A 23342-nucleotide genomic window follows, 5' to 3' on the forward strand; every position below is an offset into this window, starting at 1 on the left:
CAGTTACCCAATAAGGGGACTGAGAAGCATTTATGGGACTTGAGAGCACTGAAGTTCATTTCTTCTGCTTGCGCTATATAGCTTTCCCCACTGGCCCCTCATTCCTTATCTCCTTTGTGTTATCTGCTTCAGGCCTGAGCAACGGATATGAGGCGAAGAAACGCCCGGGCAGCATTGCTGTCCGACCTGATGCGACCCCTCCGGCCCTCTCGAATGGTGGCGAGGTCCACGGCAATGCCATCCACATCCCCACCGTTGATGGGAAACTACGGCCCACCGCCATCCCCAAGGGCGGTGCCCGCATCTCCCTGCAGGCCCTGGAGGCCCTGGAGGCCGACACCTCCCTCCAGCGCCACATCAACTGCGTCTACTACGACGACTCACTCCTGGGGCGCAAGACGGCGGCGAAGCTGTCCCCCTTGGCCAGGCCCAAGTCTCTGGCTGTGCCCTGGATGACCACCCAGCCAGGCTCCCCCGAGCTGCTGGGCCCCGTCATGTCCATCTCTCCACAGGGCACCTACCTGTCGAAGATCATCCCCAACGCCGTCATGCCTCCCATGGTGGACGTCATCGCCCTCTCGCGTAACAAGGTGCGCACGCTGAGCCGCTGCAGCCTCTCGACTGCCAGCCCAGCTTCTGTGCGCTCGGTGGGGCGTTTCCCTTCTGGCCCCCGCAGCCGCGAGCACTCCTCCTCCAGTGACAACTGGAGCCATTCCCAGTCCACGGAAACCATCGTTTCGAACACCTCCACAATCTCCTCACACGGGGGCACTGATAGCAGGAAAGGCGAGGCCAGGCCCGACGGACAGGTCCGGGTGGCGGCTAGGCCTGACTTGGACCAGCTCAGTACCTTCAGCTCCATGAGCGGCACCAGCTCAAACTGCCACGGCGGCAAGGCCGCCCCTGCCTCCCCCCACCTCCTTGGGGTGCGGCCCCCTGGAAGCAGCGGGCGGGCCTCCCCCGCCTACAGCACCGGCAGTGCAGCGGAGGGCTCAGACAGCATGAGTGTGCGGAGCGACCGTTCCTCCACCCGCAGCGTGTCCCTCAGGAAGATGAAGAGAGCCCCCGCACCCCCGCGCAGGACGTACTCCCTGCACAAAAAGGCTCAGCAGCTGGAGGCCGAGGGGGCACCTAGAGCGATGGGCCTGCCCCCCATGCCAGAGCGCAGGCCCCCACGGGAAGGCAGCGAGGCGTGGGCTGCGGGGCGACTAGGGAGCCCCAGCCTAACCGGGGACGACGAAGTGTTCTCCCCCTCCTCGCAGAGCGAGACCAGCAGCCTCCGTTCTGACAGCCTGGCCTGCTCTCCCAACATCTCTCACCGGAGCCCGACTATCCGAGAGGAGGGGCAAGTGGATGAGACGTCGGAAGTCCCCTCAAAGCACAGCTCCCCCGACCACTTTGGCCGCACAATGTCGCCCTCCAGCGGGTACTCAAGTCAGAGCGGCACGCCCACCCTCCACACCAAGGGCCTCGTGGCCCACGCCTCGCCCTCCGGGAAGAAGAGGCCCCAACCAAAGAAGCCGGAGCGGGTCTGCTCCCTGCAATCCCCGGGGCCCTCCGTCTCCTCCTCCCTGACATCCTTGTCCTCCTCTGCCTCGGATCCAGCCGCTGTGGAGGGGACGGCCCCGCCTTCAGCAGGACCCTCTGCCAATGCTGCCCCCGCTCTGAATAAAATGGACAGGTTCCTTATCCCTCCTCACCCCAAGGTGCCAGCTCCTTTCTCCCCTCCACCGACCCAGGGCCAACTGGCGGAACCCAAACCTGCCAGTGCCCTGGCCCCCGCGGGCCAACCTCACCAACAGCCCGCTGTCCTTATGAAAGCTAGTCGTGGGTCGCCTCCTCCGTCTCCCCCTCCAGCCTACCACCCGCCACCACCCCCAGCGAAGAAGGCCAGTGCCATTCCGGAGGCCCCAGCTGCCCCTACACCTTCTGAGACCGTGCCGGACGCTCCTGCGGATCCTCTGTGGCCCCCTCCGCCCCCACCCGTGCCTGATGCTCATGACCTCTCCATGGCCGACTTTCCTCCCCCGGACGAGGCCTACTTTGTGCCGCCCCTGCCAGAGCCCCAGCTGCAGGCTGTGGGGACACCCTCCCTTCAAGTCACTGTGGCAGCTCCTGCGGAGAAAGAGCAGCCGGCCAACCAAAGAGCAGCCCTTGCAGAGGAGGGCCAAGCGTCTGCCTCTTCGCCCTCCTTCTCCACAAGAGTGTCCTCCAAGATCCAGCAGCAGGGGGCGCCGGACGCCGCACCACTGCCAGCTCCTCAAGCAGAGCCACCACCACCTCCCAAGTTCCCTGTGGCAGGAGAAACTTCCCTCCACTGGAAGCCCACTGGCCCGGCGGCAACAACCTCCAGCCTCCAAGCCCAGCCCAGCCTTAAGAAGCCTGCTGCCAGCGCCCACCCCGACCTCAAGAAAGAGCCGGCGTCTCGCAGCAAGAGCAACTCCACGCCAAAGGAGGACGCCAGCCTCCCCATTGTGACCCCTTCCCTGCTGCAGATGGTCCGCCTGCGCTCGGTCCACATGGACACCCACGCCCCTGCTGCGAGCCCAGCGGCAGCCAACCCCGTGGCGGAGCAGAACGGGCCGAGCACTGGGGTTAGCGGGAAGCTGGGGCAGCCTGCCCCACAGAAGCCTGTCCGCAAGTCGCTCTCCTTGAGGGCCCCGAAGGACAGCAGTCCATCTTCAAACCCCCTGCACGATGCCGTGCGCCTGAAGGCCTCCACACTGTCTTCCAGAGACGCGCCAGGCCTCAGAGGGGCTGAGAGGAAGGCTGGCCACCGGCTGACACTGCCGGCTTTCCCCACCGCAGCTGCTGCCCCCACCGGCGAGGTGAAAGAGGACCAAGTGTCCCCCCACCACAAGTCCCCGGCTTCGACGGCCAGCTTCATCTTCGCCAAGAGCCCCAAGAAGCTGGTCATCGACACCTCGGCCTCCCCAGAGGCCCAGGCCAACCTGAAGAAGAACCTGGTTGCGGAACTGATGAACGTCTCTGGTCAGCGGTCCACGGCAGCCCTGGGGCTCCCCCAGCAGGGCTCAGGAAAGCCCCAGGCCCGGAAGATCCCTCCGCCGATAGCCAGGAAGCCCTCGCTAGGGCCAGGCCAGCTGCCATCTCCCCGGAGCCCCAAGCCAGCAGGAGCTGAGGAGTTGAGCTCCACCCTGCCAGTGGCTGGGGACAGGACTAAGAGTGAGGGGTCTGGTCACCAGGCCGCTCTCCTTGGGGATAGCAGTGACAGCCCCCCGGCAGGGCCTGCGACACCACTGCAGAGCCCCCCAGCACAAGGTAAGGGGCTGAACAGGGTGGGGATTGAGTGGTCCCGATTCAGCTGTGGCAACACACTTGATATTGGAAGGTCTGTCCTGGGGGCTGTTGGGCAACCGTTATTGACTGACCATGGGGCTTTACACTCACACCATTTGAGCAATGCAGGCCCTGATTTCTTGCCCTTTTTCTGCCAGTCATGTTGACTATGTCTCCAGCTTCTTCCTGGGCAAGAACAGGAGGGGGTGGGTTGCCATCATGTCCTGCTTGGGGGCTCCTAGTAGGAAAGGGAATGCTATGCTAGAGAATTTATTAAAAATCTAATTATGTATTTTGTTTTACAGTTGCCCAGTGATGTAAGTGCAGCATTACTGCTGTTTGTTACAGTGTTATCCTTCTTAAAAGATAGTACAATTTCATCTTGCACAGGGGTTATGTTCTGAGGGTGGTGCATATACGTAAAACGACACACCTGGTAGCATTTACCCCATCCCCAAACAAGGCTGAGAGCTTTTAAGTTTTTGTCTCTGGGGTGGATTCTACATAGCTCTCTTGCTTCCTTTCTCCACAGCTGAGGAACTGAGGGTTGAGGGAGGGTTGTAGGCTTTTGGGAGGTGGGCAGTCCCATCGCAAGGCGCTGGATTCCAGCTCTGAAACCCATTGCCTCTGCTTTTCTCCTTGCAGATTTACAGGAGGAGATGGCGTGAAGGGAGACCCTGCAGCGTGGTTGCCCCTGAAATACAGGAATTGAAAATAATTAACATACACAGAAAGAAAGAAAAAAATCTCAGGGACCTGAGCAGGCCAGAGGAGGTCCTGGATGCGACAAAAAGGAAGACAAATCAGCCTTAGCCTCTGATGGCCTTGATATTTATGCAAAAATTGTGTTGGTTTCACTTTTTCTTCAGTAATACGGCTTTATTTTACATACAGAGACAAAAGTAGCACAACACCCTTCCTTGCTGCCGCCTCCTCCCTCAATGGGGCAGCTTTTCTCAGCTGGGGTTTTACTTTTCCCATTGTGGGGTGGTTGTTTTGGTGCATAAGGAAAAATGGCTTTTAAGAACAATGGACAATGAGGACGGTTTGCCCTTCCTGCTCCCCCTGCCCCATCCCAAGGAGAAGCTGGCAGAGTCAAACCAACCTGGGCTGTGTGTGTGTGTGTCTCCCCGTCCCCGTCCCAGAAGAGCCCCCTCCCTTCTTTTCTCTTTGTTGGGAGCATCGCCTGCTTTTGCACCCCTGGATTGTACAAAACAAGCACTTTCTCAAATCGAGGCTGGAGACTGCAAGGACGGCTGCTTATGGAGAGCTGCGTAGGCTTCCCAAATGCTGCTGGGCCCCAGATCCTTTCTGCTTCTCTCCTGTGTGCTCCTGCGAAGAGATTGCACTGAAGGGACCCTGCAAGTTAGCCTTGCTGTTCTAGTGGCGGGCCATGTGGTGATGTACCTGGCTAGCCCAGGTAGGGTTCCTTGGTGCAAACTGGTCCCTATCGGGCAACAGCTGATTCTGGCTGGAGGGTGAGCTTCACCATTCCCATGGGAGACAACTAGGAGGGGACCTAGTATAATTCCACCATAGCACAAATAGGGCCACATAATTGTTCTACTCTTTCTCCTTTTTCAGATGCCACTTGTTACCTTCTTTGTGCCTAGAACTGTCCCCCAAGGGTGGGTCGTCTCCTTGAGGGTCCAGGTACGAGAAACCTTTTGAGAGGCTCACAAGACCTGAACTGCCTAGCAGGGCATGTGCAAGAGGTGTGTGCTGGGCTAGCTGGTTGGTGCCTTTAGCAAACAGCTTTGGGGGGGGAGAGAGAGAGAGACTTGGCAGGAGGGGCAGCCAGAGCCCCTTGGAGCTTAACTCTTCACTGCCAAAACGCTAAAGGTCCGGGGCATTTTGCAGCAAAACATTCCAGGCCTAGAGCATCCTACCTTGGAGCAAGGGGATTGAATGGGTGATTCGGGGTGGGGTAGGGTGGGCAAAAGCTCTTTCATTCTGCAAGCAAAGCTCTACTCCTCCTTCCCATTCAGCATGGTGGATGTGGTGTGATTCTGGCTTTGGCAGTATCATTTTCTTTGGTGAATTTGAAACTTCCTGGAGGGGAAAGGATGGCAGGAGGTCATCAGGTAAGTATTAAGGCAACTTTGAGAGCCAGCCTGGGTCAGGGGTGTGTGTGCATCCCTTGCTAGAAGCCCACTGGCTTGCAGAGTCCAGCTTCACCCAGGGCGCACCTCCTGCTGCAGGCAAATAGTGTGTTGAAGTGGATATGGTTGCCCCCCTCTCGTCGTCGGTGGCGTGTTGCCCTGATGTTGGCCACTGAAAGGTGCAAACTCTGCAAGCGGTGCAAGGGGCAGGGCAGAACCCCTCTACCCCTCCCAGTTGCTACATGAAACTACCAAGAAGGGCTGGGCATCCCAGGATCACTACTAAACCTCTGAGGAACACAAGAATTCAATCAAAGGGTTTGTAGGGTGACTAAGCGCTCTGTGTGCACATAATCTTGGATGACAAAAGGGCATTGGATGGTTGCTGCCGGCCAGGGTAGACCGAGCCATCTTTGCCAAGTTGCTGCCTTCCAGATGTTCAGGAATGGCAACTCCCACCAGCCCCTGCCACAGCAGCAGCTTCTGCTGCTGGGAATTGTGATCCAAAACACCCAGAATGTGAGTTAGGAAAGGGCTGGAATAGAGCACTGAGCTGGCCAGGCAACATGGTCTGAAGTAGTTGCCTGTGTTTGAAAAGCCCTGCTCTGAAATGTAATGGCAGGTGATGGTTTTTAGGCACCCCAAACTTGTGGCTGTTCATTCATTTTGCCCCCCCCCCCCAGCCTAGGGCCATTATTAGGTGGCAAGGTGGCACCCTGACTGGGAGACTCAGCTGTGTGTTGCCACCATACTGAAACCCACCCCCCTGCTCCTGCCCTTACCAACCTGCCTCCTTTTCCTGGTGCTGTACTTACGACCGTGTGTGCCTGATGTTATAAACCCCAGCAGTGAGCCTCTCCCAGGAGGCACTCTTTTCCTCTGCTGGAGACCCCCCCTCCCCTGAACACCTTCTCCAGGCTACATACATCAGCTGTCAGGAGCTCATGCCTCGCTAAGAGGCTTTCCTTCTCACCCCTCAAGAGGGATGTGGGGGTGGGAATATCGTAATTTCCCTCTGAACCTCAAGTTACTCTTACCCCAAGGCTGCAGTCTCCTCCCAGATTGTTCTGCCAAGAGCCAACACAGCACTTTGAAGGCAGGAGAACAGACAAATCAGAAGAGGAGTTTGGTGGGGGTGGGGTGCCCCAGTGGGACTGGGCACAGCATTTAGAAATGACACCAAGCACCTGAATTTGTCCCCCACCCTCAATGCCTTTGTTTTCTATTCTTTAGGAACATTAGACAACTGATTTATATAGACTTTTGAAGAAGAAGAAAATCTTGGGTCATTTGCTTTTGATTTTTTCCCTCATGATTGTAAAACAGGAGTGGGGGAGGGAGCTACCTTTGAGAAAGGGATGAGAGGGGGGAAAAGATGGTGAAATACATTTTTAAAGACTGTCTTTGTAAAGATAAATTAAAGCTTGCTTGCTTGCTGTCTCTCTTACCTTTTCGCTGTGGTGTGAATATATTTGCTGTGGGAGGATGAGATATGAGATTTTATTACCAACAAGAAAAAGGGAAGAGTCTGGAGTGTGTGGGTGCGGAAGGTGCTGGGGTGCAATGGAGGAATGCCAAGAGCAGCCAGGGCAAGTGAGGTCTAACCTAAGGTTACCAGATTCCCGCCCCCCCATGAATACAGGGACACTTTTCAACTTCCTACTAAATAGATGGATTTTGTCAGGGGACTGATGTGTAAATCCAGGGACTGTCCCCAGGAAAGGGGAATGCCTGGTAACTTTAGTCTAACCATCACACCCTCCAGAGGCCTGAGGCAGAGGGGATGCAGTAAGTGTGTGCAACCATCTGCAAGTTATCAACCCACTTGCCGGCCATCCTGCCTGATCAAGCAGAAGTTTCTCTGTCTTCCATCTGGTGGGGATGGGAAGGCGGCTTTGCAGCTGAGTGCAGATCATGCCGGCTGGAGCTAATGGTGGTTGTAGTCCAGAACAAACCTCCGTAAGTATAAAAAATGCAAGTGTGCCAGTTACAGCAAACGGAGGTTTGCTCAAATCCCTCTCATTAAGCATGTACAGGCTCACTCACAATAAAAGCAAAGTCTCCGAGTGCTACCACAGTAAATATTTCTTATGGAATAAGCTTCTATAACCTACATGCACAAAATGTTCCCCTTGTGCATAGATTAATGGTAAAAGGTAGAGACAGATGGTCTTGAGTTTGGACACTTCTACCAGGAAAAAAGTGTTCCTGGTTTGCTTTTTATGGCAGCTCCTCCAGCTCCTCACGTCCTTCACTCACACACGCTATCAGCCTTCGTCAACCTGGTAACCTGCAGATATTCTAACCTACAACACCCATCAGCCCAATCAAAATTGTCTAAAACATCTAGAGGCACCAGGATGGGGGAGTCCGATTTAAAGTACTACAAGACTCTTAGCCAGAAAACATGCACATTCCTCTGCTAGTTAAATAACCAGTAACTGGAACTACATGGGGTTTTTACTACGTTGTGCCATTTCCCTGTGAAAAAGAAAGAACTATTTGATCTGTTACCAAGCATGTTAGAAAGCAGTCATCTTGGGCTGAATGCAGCTACCACAGAAAAGCACCAGGAACCAGATGGTGTGACCATTTTATTTGGGGAAATGACAGATGATTTGGAATTCAGTGTTTATGCCTGATGGACCTAACCGTTGCCAATCTGGTAACAGATCCTCTCCAAATTTTGCCTGCCTGAGTCCGAGCTCAACATCATAGACCTTCTGTTTTAAGCAGAGTATGACAAACATCCTGGAAGGCATGTGGACCAACCCATCATAAGAGGGCAGATCTGTGCCAGCAGCATTTCCTTTTTCTCCTACAACATCTGGAGAGGTTTCCATCACCGTCAGAAGTCAGAAGGACGAGGCCATTGGCTCTTTTCTCCTCATTATAAATAAGACGTGCCTGGAGAGAGGGCCTCATTGCACTGGCCTCCTGCTTCTAGGTGCCCTTCCCCATTCTGTCCATGTCAAAAGATGGAAGCCATGTCGATTTTTTCATGGGTCAGGTCCAGCTGGGTTGGAATCTCATGCCTGGGAGTGCAATGTAAGTATGGAGGATGTTTGTCGGGCAATAACTGGCACGCATAAGCTGAAAGTGCGAGGCAGAGGCAGCTAGCGGATGCTGCCGCTTTTCAGAGTTTTGCAGGTGAGGTTCCCCAGTTTGGTCATTAAGTTCTTCCCCTTCCACTGGGCCACAGAAGCCTCAGAAATTTGGAAGTCCGCCTGAGAAGAGAAAGAACAGGCAGGGTGATTTCTCCAGTCCTGTCATGCTGAGAGGCCACAGCTCTGTGGCAGAATACTTGACAGTGCAAAAGGTCCCAGGTTCAATCCCTGGCAGGTCCAAAAAAAACTTCTAATCAGAAATCCCACAGAAATGCTGTCAGCCAGTATAGGCAATACTGAGTAGGATGGACCGAATGTTTGATACAATAGGAGCAGCAGCAGGAACAGCCTCCTATGTTGACATCAGCTTTGGCTGGCCTGGTGCTCTTCAGATGTTCCAGACTACAAGAGTTCCAGGCAACTGAGAGAAGTTGTAGTTTAAAACAACTGGAGGGCACCAAGTCCGCACTGGCTTGTCTACCTTAGTTAAACATGGTGGACAAGGGAAGCCAGACCTTACTAGCCTAGAGGAGGAGGAGGTGACAACCCCCTTGATCCTTTTGAGCAAATGTTATTTTTATTCTAAAATATTCACATACTACTACCATACATTATCAAGCTAACCAACACACCGCCCACTCCCTCATTAACTGCTTGGGACTGCTTTTATTCTTAAATTTAAAAAAATGTATTAGATTCTCTCTCCAGTTAAAAAATGCATAATGGGGCACCAGCATTTTGTTTTCCGAAAATAAGTTGCAGGAACAGGTTTATTCAGAGCCCCCAAATTTTGGACCAGTGGGGAGGATCAGTTCTGCATATTTAAGAATATCAGGGTCGACTTGCCCTTTTTGCAGACTCTGTGCTGCTCCCTACTAGTACAAGACGACCCTCCGCAGGCGCGGCACACAGCTCCGAAGCCCTTTCTACCTGCCCTGCGGCAGAAACACTGCCCTCCTGCAAGGGCAGTCACTTAGGATTGCAGAGCAATTCCTGGACTAAGGAATGTCTGGCTTTGCTTTAAGCCAGTGTGCCTCATGCTGGTTGGGGCCAACAGGAGGAGTAGTCCGCAAAACACCTGGAGGGCACATGGTTGCTCAGCTGCCCAATATGGAGCCACCTGCCACTTGGAGGAGCCTCTTCCCCGCTCACCTGCAGCTTCTCAAAGACCTTCTTCTTGGGTTTCAGCTCCTCATCAGGCTGGCCTTCTTCGTAGCCCTCCACAAACACCCGCTCACCGGGGCAGGAGCCGGCCGGGGGGTCTAGGGGCTCTATTTGGCAGGGCTCCCCAGGACTGGAAGAAGAGGATAATCATGTTAGCAGCAAGCAGGCTTCAGTCGGCCTCTCGCTTCACCTAACAAATGCCTGCTTATGCCCCCAATAAGTGGATCCATTTGCAGCCCCTCTGCATGAGCCAAAGTCTGCCTGCCCCACCTTCCACTGCACACACCTGCAAGCGCAGAGCAGCATGGCCTGGGACTCCAGTCCCCGCATCTTCTGAGGCTTCAGGTTGCACACCAAGACCACCAGCCTGTCCTGCAGCTCCTCTTTGGGCACGTGCTCCACCAGGCCACTGACCACCGTCCGTGGCTCAGGCTCCCCCACATCAATCTTCTCCACGTACAGCGTGTTGGCATCAGGATGCTGCGAAGGGAGAAGGGCGGCGTCACAGCCCGGTTGTGAAAAGTTGAATGGCCCCCTCCAGGGTTGCAGGCACCCCGCAATCTCCCACGCACCCCAAGCACAGTACAGAGGCCCAGGGAGTGTGATGGAGACCTCTGCACGCGCTCTCAAGAGTCCTGATGCCAGCACCCTTCTGTCAACCAATTGCCTCTAGGAAGCCCCCTGGCAGGCTTACCTTCTCCACGCTGAGCACTCTGCCAACACGAAGATCCACCCGAGATGGCACTACTTCCTCCGGGTCAGAGTTCTTCGTGGGGCCTTTCGCTGAAGGCTCTGCAGACAGGGAAGGGAAGGGAGGTTTTTAGGAGAGCTGCAGTTGCAAAGACTGGCAGCAGCCTGGAGAGACTAGGCCTCAAAAACCGTGCTGGACAGGAGACTGATAGATGGGAAATGAAGGGCCCTGTGACAGAAGCAGGGTAGAGAGGATCTCCTGGTGTGTGAGGCTGGGAGAAGAGGGGAAGCTCCCAGGTCAGACCTAGGAGGGTTCACTCTTTTGTGGGTAGAATATGGGGTAGGATCCAGTTGTGACAGGGCTTTTTTATTTACTTTTTCCTCTTTATTTTCTTCCTTAGTCTTGTTTTTTTAAAAATCTTTTCTCTTTAGATTAGCTTGGCTTTTATTGTATTTTATGTGGGAAACTTGCAATAAAAATTGATTTTTTTAAAAAGATGCTGGTATTCTTTTGCATAAGCAAGAGGAGATGAGGGTGGGGTGGAGAGGAGAATTAAAGCAACGGGAAGGCATGGGAAACCGAGTGGTGCAAACAACCCAAGTAACTGAGCAGGAGTCTATTTCAGAGAGAACAACCCAGACTCATGCCCAGTGTTTGCGTATGCCAAAAAGGACCAAGACAGACAAGGGGGTCTGGCCAATCAAAGTGAACCCAGGAAGGAGCCACGCCACAGGGGAGGCGCTTAGCAGGCCCAATTGCTTTGCAGACAGTGAAGGAGGCAAGTCAGATCTTCCAGACCCGGGCAGGGCCTTGTGGGGGCAGACCGGCATCTGCATCAGCCTGCCAGAAAGAACTTGCAGGGCTCTTGGTCTCAGAGAGTGCAGGAGCATCTGTGGGAAGCTCTGGAGCCTCGGGGTGGAGCCTCTGCTTTGCATGGAGAAGTCCCAGGTTCAATCCCAAGCAGCATCTCCTCCAGGAAGGGCTGCTCTCCCCCTGGAGAGCCTCTGCTAGCCAGGGTCAACAGTACTGAACTAGATGGACCAACAGCAGATGCCTTTCAGCCCTTACTTGCTTTGGAAGGATCAGGATATGCAGAGCTGGCCAGTTTCTTCATTTGTGAGCTGTTGAACTTCTCTCTGATGGGCTCAAGGAGCTTGTTCAAGGCCACCTCCACAGAGTTCTTCAAGTCCCCAGGGTGGACAACCTGCAACCATGGAAGAAGATGGAGACCCAGTTAGTCCTGCTCTCCCTAGAGGGTTCCCATCAGTCCCCAGCGCCGTTCCTAACAGTGGGCTCAAATCACAAAGCACAATCTGGTGGGCAGGAGGCAGTGGAATGGATGAGTGGTATAAAATGAAAGCCAATGGGGCTTCCCGGGAAAAACATTCCACATATTGCTCTGCTGGTAAGACAGAAATTAAAAGGGGCAGAGAGTCTGATTTATGCAGAACAGCAGTGTTTCTGTACATCTGACCTATGCAAATTCTGTGAGAATGTCTGGTTTGCATTCATTACGACTGCAGAGTTGTTGGTTTAGGGGATGTGCAACACAATTCTTTGTCAGTCTAGAGCCCCTCCCTGTGACTCAGTTTCCCCTTGCGGGCCTCTGATGCAACCCCCCCCCCCAGGTGGGCATGCAGAGCAAAAGGTCAGGGTCTCCCACCACCAACACACAACTGCTGCCAGGTCTCAGAGTCTGTCTGGCAGGATAGCCCAAGCCCTTCATGCAAGTACAGCAGAGCCGTTCCACGAGGAGGTTCTTCCCACATACAAAGCAACAACAAGGACCCCAGGAGCCCCCCACCCCACCCCTGGCAGCTGGCCACCTCCCTACCCCAGTGTGTCACCTGGTCAGCAAAGTCTTTCTCGAGGTCTCCGTAGTGGGTGTACGTTTTATTCCCTCCCCACTTCTCATCTCGAAGAATCACAAACTCTGCGGTGGGGGAAAAGAAAGATTTGAAGATCCGCATTAACAGAGTGGTGTGCATTTGAGGAGTCACAAGAACACTGCAGGTGTGGGGGGTTCGTATCCAAGGTCCTCAAAATGTCAGTTTTTAAAAAAAGCTTTAAAGCCCTTCAGGTTGCAGGGGATACACTGATGATGGCGAAGGAGGACCAAGACCAAGGGCGTCATGTTCCCTTCCCTGCCCTCCCCTGTAGCAGCAGCAAGGCAAATCCCTGTTCTTCCCTGGGCACATGCCCACAAAAGTATTTCAAAGGAGCTGATGGTGAAGTTAATGGATCCTCTGTCTGGCTGACTTACTCCCAAGTATAAGCGGGTCTAGAAAGGGTTTGAGGCCCCAAGCGTCAGGCTGGACTGGTTACCCTCATGTACGTTCCAGTTCTGGATGATTCATGTTCAGGAGAAGAAACTGGTATGGGCTCTTAGGAGGGTAGGGAAGATGGTCATGGGCAGGGAAGACAAGCCCTACAAGGAAAGGCCAAAGAAACCCTGGGTATGTTTAGCCTGGAGGAGACTGAGTGGGGATGTGACAGCCCTTTCAAACACCTACGGTGTATTTCTCTCACACATACAGAGCAGAGGCAAAGGCCTGTTCTTTGCTGCTGCCCAGAAGCCAGAGCTCATGTTGCAGAAGGAGAGGGTTTGGGTAACATGCTAGGATAAAGAGCATTTTGACAATGGAGCCAATGAGTGAGAGGGATGGGTGGGATTTCCCTGGCCAAGAGGTCTTCAGGCAGAGGTCGGCCAGCCATCTGTCTAGCTTGGACATTCTGGTATGGAGCAGGGAGTGGACTAGCTAGCATCCACGGTCCCCTCCAGCTCTGTGATGCTACGGCTTCCCTTCACAGAAAAGGAACTGGCCTGCATGCAAGCACCACACAGACCCTCTGTGGTGCCACTAAAATGCCCTTTTAGTGATTAAAAGGGAGCCTTTCCATCCCAGCCAGGAGAGAAGGGAAACTGCCAGACATAAACAGCAGGGCATGCTGAATTTTTCAACTTTCAAATTCCAAAAAGGAATTTGCTAAAAGGAAGCGTGCTAAAATATTGTAACACGACTTGGGAATTCAAAAGATATTTTGGTTAAATGAATAGAATTTAGTTTTGCTTGGTACATAAAATGTATGTAAAATTGCATAGAAATCATTAAAAATGATGGCCAATCTACTCGCTGTTATTATTATTAAGCATTACCTGACGTTTTCAGGAGGTAAAATTAAAATTCTTTGGTTTTCCAAAAACAGTTTATGTGCTTCTTTGTCAAACGTACTTACCAAGCTAAAAAGAATAGATTTGAATTCCTCATACCAAGAACAGTGTTTTAAAATCCCTCATTGAAGAAATTTGAAAAAGAATTAAGTTTCATCCCCTAAAATAACGCTCTAATATTCAGGCTCTGCTACATACTTGGGGCTTCAGGTAAGCAGGGAGGAGACACAGGTGGAAGATGAAGGGATGTGACCCAGCCCTTCACCTCTAGATTGACCTTTCAGCCAATCAGGTTGCCTGCTACTCCCCATAATAAAATCCTCTAGCTCCTCCCCTTTCTTGCTGCTTGGAGACACTTACCTGATCTGAGTGGGAAGAGCACATGCTTGATGAAGGACAAGACCCCATTGTTCTCCACATTCCCTGGCTCGCAAAATGCCTTCTTGAGCTTCTTCTTCACATCCTCCTTTCGATCCAAGAGATCAATCTTGGACTCCTGGATGAGGGAAGTGGGGGTGCTCCATGAATTAGCTCCCAGGCACAGCAGGCCACAGAAGTGTACTGGGACTAGTCAGTTTTTCACAGATGGAGGAATAATCCTGAGATGGAAAGAGCCTGGGACCACAGCTACAAGTTTTAGCCCACCTATCTGCTAGAGCAAATCCTTCTGAGTTAAAGGATTTAACTGGATTAACTGAACAGCAGATTTTCCATTTTTACATGAACGCAACAGACTTCACCAATCTGGTGTCCTCCAGATGCTTCAGACAATAACTCTCATCTATGTGCTGGCTGGGGCTGATGGAAATTGTAGTCCCAAGCATCTAAGAGCAGAAGACACCAAACTTGGCAAAGACGGATTTGCGAAAACCATGAAGCGCGAACGTCACCTTGGACTATTGTGTTCTAGTTTTTTCTCAATTGACACTGGATAATTCAGTGCAATTCTGTAACAATTGATTTTGACAGCTCGATGACTACGCTCTTTAGCGACAAAACGTTGGATTACAGGAACGACGTCTGAGCACTGAACCACTGTATATCACAAGTGGACTCTTTATTACTGCTTTTGTAATTGTTCATGATAAAAACTATTTTGGAAAGAGAGGAAATGAGCACTGAACCACTGATATATTACAAGTGAACGCTTTATTTACTGTGTCTGCTATTGTTTAAGATAAGAAACTACTTTTGTCATTTTAATGGACCATTCATTGCTTGTTTACAGATAGCTGCCTTGGTGATATTATCTTGCATGGATTGCAGCAGTCATTGTATCACCACCCTGTTCCTAGTTTTTTTCTCAAGCAGGGCATCCTCAACACAGATGCCGGCTGCTCTCTCCCCACCCCTCTTAACCCCTGAACTCCCAACCAGTGTGTGATGCTCAAAACTGCCAAGTAGGAAATAACTTAGGTGGTGCTTTAGGATCTCTTTATGACGAATTGGTCACCAGTTACTTAATTTTCAAATTGAATCTTTTACTACCAAAGGCAGAATATTGCTTTTGGATGTTTTATCCGATTTCCTATTTCCTTTCCGTAATACTGAAGTATTTCAAAGACTAGAAAAAAGAACCCTGCCAACAAGGACTGTCGGCAAGGCATCCCTGCACATTTTAAGAACTCCTCCTTGCAGGATTTGGCTGCCAGGGGCAAGAGTCAAGCTGAAGAACCCACCTCTTCTGAAGAACTCATCTTGCTGCCTGTCAGTCCTGGCACCATGGGGTTCATCAGGTGGATGCGCTTGGCATAGCCCAAGGAGGGGAGGTACTAGAGAGAAACAAACATTCAGGGATTTAAAACAAAGGCTGAAGATGGAGGGAAAGTGGGATGTTCAAGTGTATCATCTGCCTCCCTGAAACCCAATACCTTCTCTGTGGACTGCAGTTTACACTGTGTTCTTACACAGCACATTTTCCATATCCTAGTAAGTTCTGCCCCCATGTTAACCAGCCAGGGGGAAACAGGGAGAGAAAGGAGGTCCTTTTGCATTTTCCACCTCAAGACCTAAAATATCCACACCTAGCTTACCCTGGGGGCGGAGCATGTGACCAAAGGGAACACAGGTTTAGCTAGCTGAACCATCCAGGGGCCTTCAGCACCACTTGCACAGTGCTCCAAAGAGGCAGCCAGGCAAGTGTCTCATTCTTCTCACCTTCTCTGCAAAAGTGAAGATTTTCCTCTGATCCACTCCTCCAAACTGTGCATCGACTTTGAGGTATTCTTCATCCAGTGCCTGCGGGGACACACAAGCATAGATAACTCCCTGCAGACCCCTCTGGTTTGGGCAGACTGGTTGCTTCTTTCCTGCCCCAGGGATACCCCTGGGCACTAGCATCTCTTGTGGCTGCGGGAGCCAGAGACAAACTGTGAAGAAAACAAGAATTCCACCTCTGGCCCAAGCACAACTCACTTCCCAGATTAGGATTTTATTCCACAGGCTTCAGGGTGAGTGAAGCAAGCACCAGGCATCCTCTTAGGTCCTCTACTAGTCTGTTCCTGAAGCATATTGATCTTGGCAAATTGATACTTCACATAGCAAGAGACTTCAGAACTATGTTCATAAAAATACCTGCCACCAAACAGGTGCACCCCAACCCTCACGAGGAATGGCGTCTCCACAAATAGAACCATCCATACTTACTGGATCTTTTACTTTCTTCCTCCCCACCCCTTTTCATAAGTGGAAGAATAGTACAACTTATGGAAACACACATACAGTGGTATCTTGGTTTAAGAACAGCTTAGTTTATGAACAACTTGGATTATGAATGCTGCAAACCCGGAAGTAGGTGTTTTGGTTTGTGAACTTTACCATGGAAGCAGAACATGTTTCGCTTCCTGTTGAGTGTGTTCCATTTGTAAATTGAGTCCCGCACTGCTACAGGAAAGCACGCCTTGGTTTAAGAACAGACTTCTGGAATGGATTAAGTTCGTAAACCAAGGTACCACTGTATGGCCTTGGGCATGTGAGGATATTCATTCTGAGCTATGGTAGGTAAAGGGACCCCTTAGGTCCAGTCGTGGACTAAAGCAAGAAAAGGGGGGCTACCCTTATGCTATTCATATAATCAGTTATCAGTAATCAATATATTCACATATGCTCACACATAACAGGGCTTACAGTAATTTTATAAATCCATTTGAATCAAGAAAAGCTTTTGCTTAAGCTAACTGCAAACTGCTTGGAACCGCAAGTCCAGAACCGACCTTTTACCTAGTAACATCCTTGCGCCCTAGAGGAAAGGGGAAGCCATGAATCAGAAGGCGCTGGTACAAATCTCCCCCTCAAATCCAGGCTAAAATGGTCCATGAAACAGGAAGGGCCAAACCACAAAAACTCCCTACATGAAGCAGAATGCATAGGGGGAGGTAGCGCCAGGAGATTCCCTCCCTGAGTCTCATTTTCCTGTTCTGTCAGAACTAGGGAAAAGGTCAGACTGTAAATCATTGTACAAGACAATGGAAAGCAGAAGTTGGGGAGTGAACTCTGCATAGGGCCAGGAGCATGGCAGATGCACGCTATTGGTTATTTTTTGCTGGCGTTCATGACTATCTCATGATCTGTGATTTGCTCAAGTATATAACCTCAGGACTTGTATGCTTCGGGTCCCAGTCTTTTGGAAAGGATTCCAACTGGGTCCATTATTGCTCAGCAATAAAACCTCACCTTCTTTTTCTCCAAATTGCTGTGTCTGTCTGATCCTTGTTTCACCCTAAGTGGGTACCACTATATTTCTCGTGCTTCAGGACGACTCTGGGGTTGTGGCGCTCATCTCACTTTATTGACCGAGGGAGCCGGCGTACAGCTTCCGGGTCATGAGGCCAGCATGACTAAGCAGCACACAGAAATGCCATTTACCTTCCCGCCGTAGCGGTACCTATTTATCTACTTGCACTTCGACGTGCTTTCAAACTCATAGGTTTGCAGGAGCAGGGACTGAGCAACGGGAGCTCACCCCATCACAGGGATTCAAACTGCTGACCTTCTGATTGGCAAGCCCTAGGCTCTGTGGTTTAACCCACAGCGCCACCCATGTCCCTTGAGCTATGGTAGCCAAGAGCAAAAGAAGCCCACATCTCTTCCCCCCGCCTCCTCTATGATGACGTTAAACAGGTACCTGCAGTCCTGGATAGAGGAGGCCACTGAGCAACGGATGCTCCACCTGCTTGACTACTTCTGCCCCGGCTTTCTTGGCATCATGTTGGGTGACGACAGAGGACAGGCGGTAAACATCCAGTGTGTATTCTCTAAATAGAAAAGGCAGGGAGATAGTGTGGTGGAATGTCCTTCCCTTTGCAGAACTACAAGCAGCTTAGGAGCCTTACCACTTGCAGGTGGATCAGATGTAATGTTAAGGACATAATATGAGGTTGGCTGTTGGATCAGGACGAAGAGGGCCCATCTAGTCCAGCTTGCTGTTCTCACAGTGGCCAGACGGAGGCCCCAGTGGGGAGCCCAGAAGAGGGACCTAGCACAGCAACACTGTGTATGTTTCCCAGCAACTGGCATTCAGGGGGCATGCTGCCTCCGACAGTGGGGGCAGAACACAGCCATCAGGGTTAGTAGTCACTGACAGTCTTCTCCTCCATGAATGTGTCCAGTCCTTTCCTAAAACTAATCAAGTTGGTAGCTCTGACTGCCTCTTGTGGGAGAGAATCTGGTCTCTGTCTCTCCTCTACCCACCCTGTGCAGATGAGGCTACAATGGAGATGGGGGGGGGGGAATCTCTATGCATCTCTCTTGTTTATGCATAATTTTATATGTCTCTATGCCGTCTCCTTTTACTGGCACAACTTTTCTTCACAGGGGAGTCACCCTGATTATTTTCTGAAAGTTTTCTAACCCTACAATATCCTTTATGAGGTGAGACAATGAGAACGGTACACATTATTCCAAATGCGGCCACACCGTAGATCTGTATAATTGCATTATGCTATTGGCAGTTTTGTTTTCAGTTCCCTTCATAATGATCCCTAGCATGGAATTTCACAGCTTTTTCACAGCTGGGCTGGCATCATGAGTCATACATGAAATAAATATTTCTTTGCCCCAGTGTGTATCACTTTACTCCAGTTTGCATTGGACGTTCTGCTGCCCATTCACTCAGTATGCAGAGGCCCTTTGGGAGCTTCCACAATCTCATTTTGTTTTAACTAACCTGAACAGTTTATGCCTGAACCCAGTCAGACTGTGGTTAGCCTTAACTATGGCAGTTAGTTGAAAACTGAAGCAAAAGCTCTCCATCTTCACCTTGCGGCTGTGCCAGAGGAGTGGGGACCACACAAGCCCAATGCTGATGAACGTAATACTAAACTTAGCTTTACATCCAAATCCCAACATTAAATTGGCCAAAGGACTGCCAGACAAATAAAATATTCAGTCTAGAGCTAAATATCAAGATGGAGTATTTCTTGGGGAAGGCATTCCTAATCCTAGACAGCACAACAGAGAAGGCACCAAATAAGCCCCACATAGTGGTGGGATATGCAGCGGGGCCTCTCTTGATGAGTTCAGAGAATCGGCAGATGTGTGGCATTTTAAAAGAGAATGTGCGGCACCCTCAGTTTCTCCTATGCCACCTATGGGACTCTGGCAAATCTCCCCTTCCAAATCATCCAATTGGCATCCAATTAAACCTTAGCAGGTTTAGGAACTTTTCTAAGTGAAAACTTTCAAACCACCTGCGGAGTTCTTACGGATGCTAATCCCTCTGACCAAGGAAGTTCCCATTTGTTGTTCTGCAGCTCCACACTGCCTCAAGACAAACTTACTTGCTGAGCTGATAGTCAGTCCCCCGGATGAACTTGAGCTTTTCCAGAGGCACACCTATGCTCTCCAGCATTGCCTTGATCACGTTCTCATAATATTGGGTGCGCAGTTCCAGAAGCTCCCATGGTGCCTTCATATTGTCAAGGTATCCATGGAGGTCAGCAAACAGAATTGTTACCTGAGAGAGAAGGGGCATATCAAGCAGGAGTACCTTGGCCTTAACCCTAACCCTTCCTCTATATGCACTTTGAGAACAAACAGGAGCTCAGACCCAATGCCTGCACACCTAGATCAACCATCCCCAATCCCGAGCTGTCCAGATACCTTGGACTACAACTCCCATCAACCCCAACATAATTCAGCCATGCTGGCTGGGTGCCAGGTTGGAGAAGGCATGAATGGCGTTCAGGGGGAAATTGCCTTCCAGTCTTTGAAAGGCAGCAGATCCTCCCCACTAGGATGACTGCCTCATTACTACTTGAAAGCAGCCAACAGACCAAATCTAAAGCAGAGCACAGTCTCACCTCACATCCAGCCTTGAGGAAGTCCGCTATTTTGGTCATGGGTACAAAATAGGCTATATGAGGCTTGCCCGTCGTTGCTGTCCCCCAGTATATCTTCACCTCCCGTTCTTTCAAGATGGCCTTCAGCTTATCCTCTCCGAGAACTTCCTGCAAGCGAAAGAGAGATGTGTTCAGCATCTCAGCTGGAAAAGCAAGAAGCAAGCGAGAAGGGAGAGCTAGGGAAGCCAAAACCCTGCGATGCAAGGGGATATATTTTTATTTAAAACATTTATATTCCACCTTTTATTATCAGATTGTAGGGTGGTTTACAAAATATAATAAATGATATATATTAAAACAAGAATAACTCAAAACATCAATATACAGTGGTACCTCTGGTTACGTACTTAATTCGTTCTGGAGGTCTGCTCTTAACCTGAAACTGTTCTTAACCTGAAGCACCACTTTAGCTAATGGGGCCTCCCACTGCTGCTGTGCTGCCGCCGCCCGATTTCTGTTCTCACCCTGAAGCAAAGTTCTTAACCGAGGTATTATTTCTGGGTTAGCGGAGTCTGTAACCTGAAGCATATGTAACCAGAGGTACCACTGTAACACCCACAGTAGAAAAATATAAAATCACATTGAACAATAGGGGGCAGGTAAAGCACTAGATCAGCAATTCTCAAAGTGCAGAGCATGAAACATAAATAATTAAAGCCTCTTGAGAGCCCAAAAGATCCACTAATAGAGTAGGCATGGCTTATTCTCTGACATTGCCTTTTCCAATAAGCCTCTACTGGGGACAGATAATCCTGCCCCCAACACTACATTGGGTGTATCACAGTCATTCAATCACTTGCTCTCAGGAGAGGCAGGTGCATTGCTCTGGGCAATGAGTGATTTAAATATGGGAGTCATCCATTATAGTAGAGGAAAGTTTGCAGGTATGGTTGGGTAATGTTTGTCCTTTCAATTAGTAGTCACAAAGTGAGTCTTGTGTGACTCAACAGCTTGCTTCTACAGATGATCCTAACAAAATGACAGGCTTTTCCCATTACCTGTTCTGCATTCCTCTCTTTCTTGTAATGCTCAAATTGAGCAGACACGTAGCAGTGCAAATTTTAGGGAAAGCCCTTTTGCTAACACATTACAACCTCATGAGATACCATCACAAGTGGCAAACCCAAGTGAAAAAGCAATAAACCAAGGTCAAACAGCAACCCAGCTCCACAACCACAGGAAACAGTTAAGACACCTGGTTTCTAATCCTCATTACCATACATGTTCCAAAGACTGGAGTAAGATATTAATAACCCAGTTCTTCTAGCACAGAAAAGCACTTCTGTGATATGCTGGAAAACCTTATTTGTACATGGGACCTAGGAATCATCTAGAATTTTCAGGTTACCAGTAGGGCTGGGTGATATATCAATATATTGTCCAAAACTGGTTTGAAGTCCATATCGTGGTATCGGTTTCATAATTTTTGATCTGACAATATATCATGAATCATGACATGTGTGGTATGCAAAAAATCACAATGTGGGAGAAGCCATGAAGCCAACCAATGCCTCTAAATAGCTCCATCCTTATTTCAGAAATCGTGATATATCAGTATATTGCGATGTTTAGCTAGTGATACATCATGATGTTGAAAACCAGATATTGCTCAGCCTTAGTTACCAGACATCTGAGTCAACAAGGTACAATGTAAAATATCCGGATTAGGAATAAGGTACTGTGGCAGATCAAGATCTACTCACAGATGGCTGGATGATATGCTATGGGATTCAGACCCCTTTATCAACAGCAAAAAGTCCTCCAGCCCACACAGCTGTCAGAATTCCTAATTTGTAGTAACTCAGATGTAGCTTTGTATTTGTATACGCCTAGTGTGCCAATGTGGAGGCAACAAGCACAGGAAGACTGTCCCCTAGAAATCTTAGTGTTGTGCCCAGCCCAAAGCTTTGTTTTCACACAAACTGCACTCAAGTTTTGAAATTTCTAATTCTCTCTCCAGAGAAATTCCATCCAGATACGAGGCTAGGGCATTTCATACGGGAGAGGCTCCCAGTGTGAATAATTTGGGGTGGAAGAAGGCTTATTTCAGGAAGGAAATGTTCCCAATCCTTAAGTTTATTTATAACAAAAGAAAATAATTGGGGGGGGGGGTGTAATAAAAAACTTATTTTGGAGAACAGAGTGGGGCAAACCTTTGATGCTTATTCAAACTACTTTTGCACCCATATGTGGAATATTTTTTTAAAAGCCTCATTTTCAACCATTCCTACAGAAGTACCTGCAAATTTCGGGTGATCAAGTGATACTTCTCCTGTGCTGTCAGTTCATGCCCCATTGTGCCAGCAGTTGCTCACCCACCCTTATGAGCTGAAATTGGAAAAAGAAATGCATGTTAGGCAATCAAAGAAAAACAGGAGTAAGCATCAAGGAGGTCTCCTGCTTCCTCGCCAGGCATTCCCAACACAAGCCAAATTTCTCCTCTCCCAATGGCAGAAGGTATGGGGAGGAGAACAAGCCAGCAGAGTCTGATACAATTTCATGTCCCCACAAGGCAAGAAAAGGGAATCAGAAAGCACCACATAACAGCTGAACCAGAAGCCTCTTTGTGCATGGTTCCCCCCCCCCTATTTAATGGGGTGGTCTTGGTAAAAGAGAATCCCTAGGAATTCATACATATTGCCTGTGTAAAGCAGAGGCTGCTGATCCCCACTTGAATCAAGTACGCTTAAAAAACAACAACCAAAACAAACAAGGCGGGGGATCCTGGAAATGACAGGCCAGTTAGTTAAATTTCCGTTCTGGGCTCACTGGTGGAAAGCATTGTTGAATATAAAATTACCCAGCAAAACCAGAATGGCTACTGCAAGGGTAAGTCTATTTCGGGAATCTATTAAGAGTTCTTTGAAAGCGTCAATTAAGCCTATAGATAGATCCCGATCAGTCTCAAGGTGATTTACGATTAAAGCAACTGAAAATGCCACGATCACTTGCCACCCTCATCCATGAATTTGTCTGATTTATTAGTATCACCTCTATTATGTAAAGCAGTGCTTTTATCCCGCTCTCCTCTAAAGAAAAAAAAAGTCTCTCAGGGCAGCTAGCAGGCCCTAACCTCTGGGTTGCAATCTGAAAGAAACGGCAAGAAAGGAAAAAGAACTGAGAAGGGAGATGGAAAAAGAAGCCGCAAAATCAGGCCCTGGGTCCCCCCACCCCACCCCGCTTCAAATCCCCTTCAAAGTCATCAGCCCATATGGTGGCAGCGAGTCCCATATACTAAATCGGGGCCTTCCACGCCATCCCTCGTTATCTCCCCTCCCCCCACCTCCCCCTCCTTGGGCGCCGGGGGGCTCCCAATGCCCCCCTCTCTCCGCTCCCTCACCTTTCCTCTATCTCTCTCTGACACACGCCAGCCGGGGTCTGCCTCCGCGTTGCATCAGCTTCCTCGCTCTCGGCGCTCTGCTTGCCAGCCTGGTGGCCTCTTCCCCGCCCCGAGACTGGAAGGGAGGGGGC

The 23342-nt window shown here is 50.2% G+C and overlaps 2 protein-coding genes across 5 annotated transcripts in view; one reads left to right on the plus strand and one right to left on the minus strand.

The window, feature by feature from the left end:
• The window catches only part of NHSL3 (NHS like 3), a 56559-nt gene extending 49713 nt beyond the window's left edge, over positions 1-6846 (plus strand). For all 3 annotated transcript variants that reach the window (XM_083751614.1, XM_083751615.1, XM_083751616.1), the window contains exons 6-7: positions 133-3279; positions 3943-6846. In XM_083751614.1, coding sequence (XP_083607740.1) covers positions 133-3279; positions 3943-3965 — 3170 coding nt within the window. In that variant the 3' untranslated portion in view covers positions 3966-6846. The remainder of the gene's footprint in view (positions 1-132; positions 3280-3942) is intronic.
• A 1130-nt stretch (positions 6847-7976) lies between these two features.
• On the minus strand, positions 7977-23316 carry YARS1 (tyrosyl-tRNA synthetase 1). 2 transcript variants are annotated; one of them, XM_083751749.1, is made up of 14 exons: positions 23212-23316; positions 22111-22199; positions 19833-19979; positions 19311-19486; positions 17657-17786; positions 15691-15771; positions 15213-15305; positions 13894-14029; positions 12209-12294; positions 11430-11565; positions 10365-10462; positions 9957-10150; positions 9659-9800; positions 7977-8626 (listed from the first exon to the last, which is right to left on the minus strand). In XM_083751749.1, the coding sequence occupies exons 2-14, from the start codon at positions 22165-22167 to the stop codon at positions 8516-8518; spliced, it is 1587 nt and encodes a 528-aa protein (XP_083607875.1). In that variant the 5' UTR covers positions 22168-22199; positions 23212-23316; the 3' UTR covers positions 7977-8515. The 2 variants fall into 2 exon arrangements, with proteins under 2 accessions (XP_083607875.1, XP_083607874.1); XM_083751748.1 differs by having other exon boundaries at positions 19833-20014; positions 22047-22199; positions 23212-23289.
• Between the last annotated feature and the right edge of the window lie 26 nt (positions 23317-23342).

The sequence above is a fragment of the Podarcis gaigeae genome (assembly GCF_964106915.1).
Source record: "Podarcis gaigeae genome assembly, chromosome: 8".
Classification (NCBI taxonomy): domain Eukaryota; kingdom Metazoa; phylum Chordata; class Lepidosauria; order Squamata; family Lacertidae; genus Podarcis; species Podarcis gaigeae.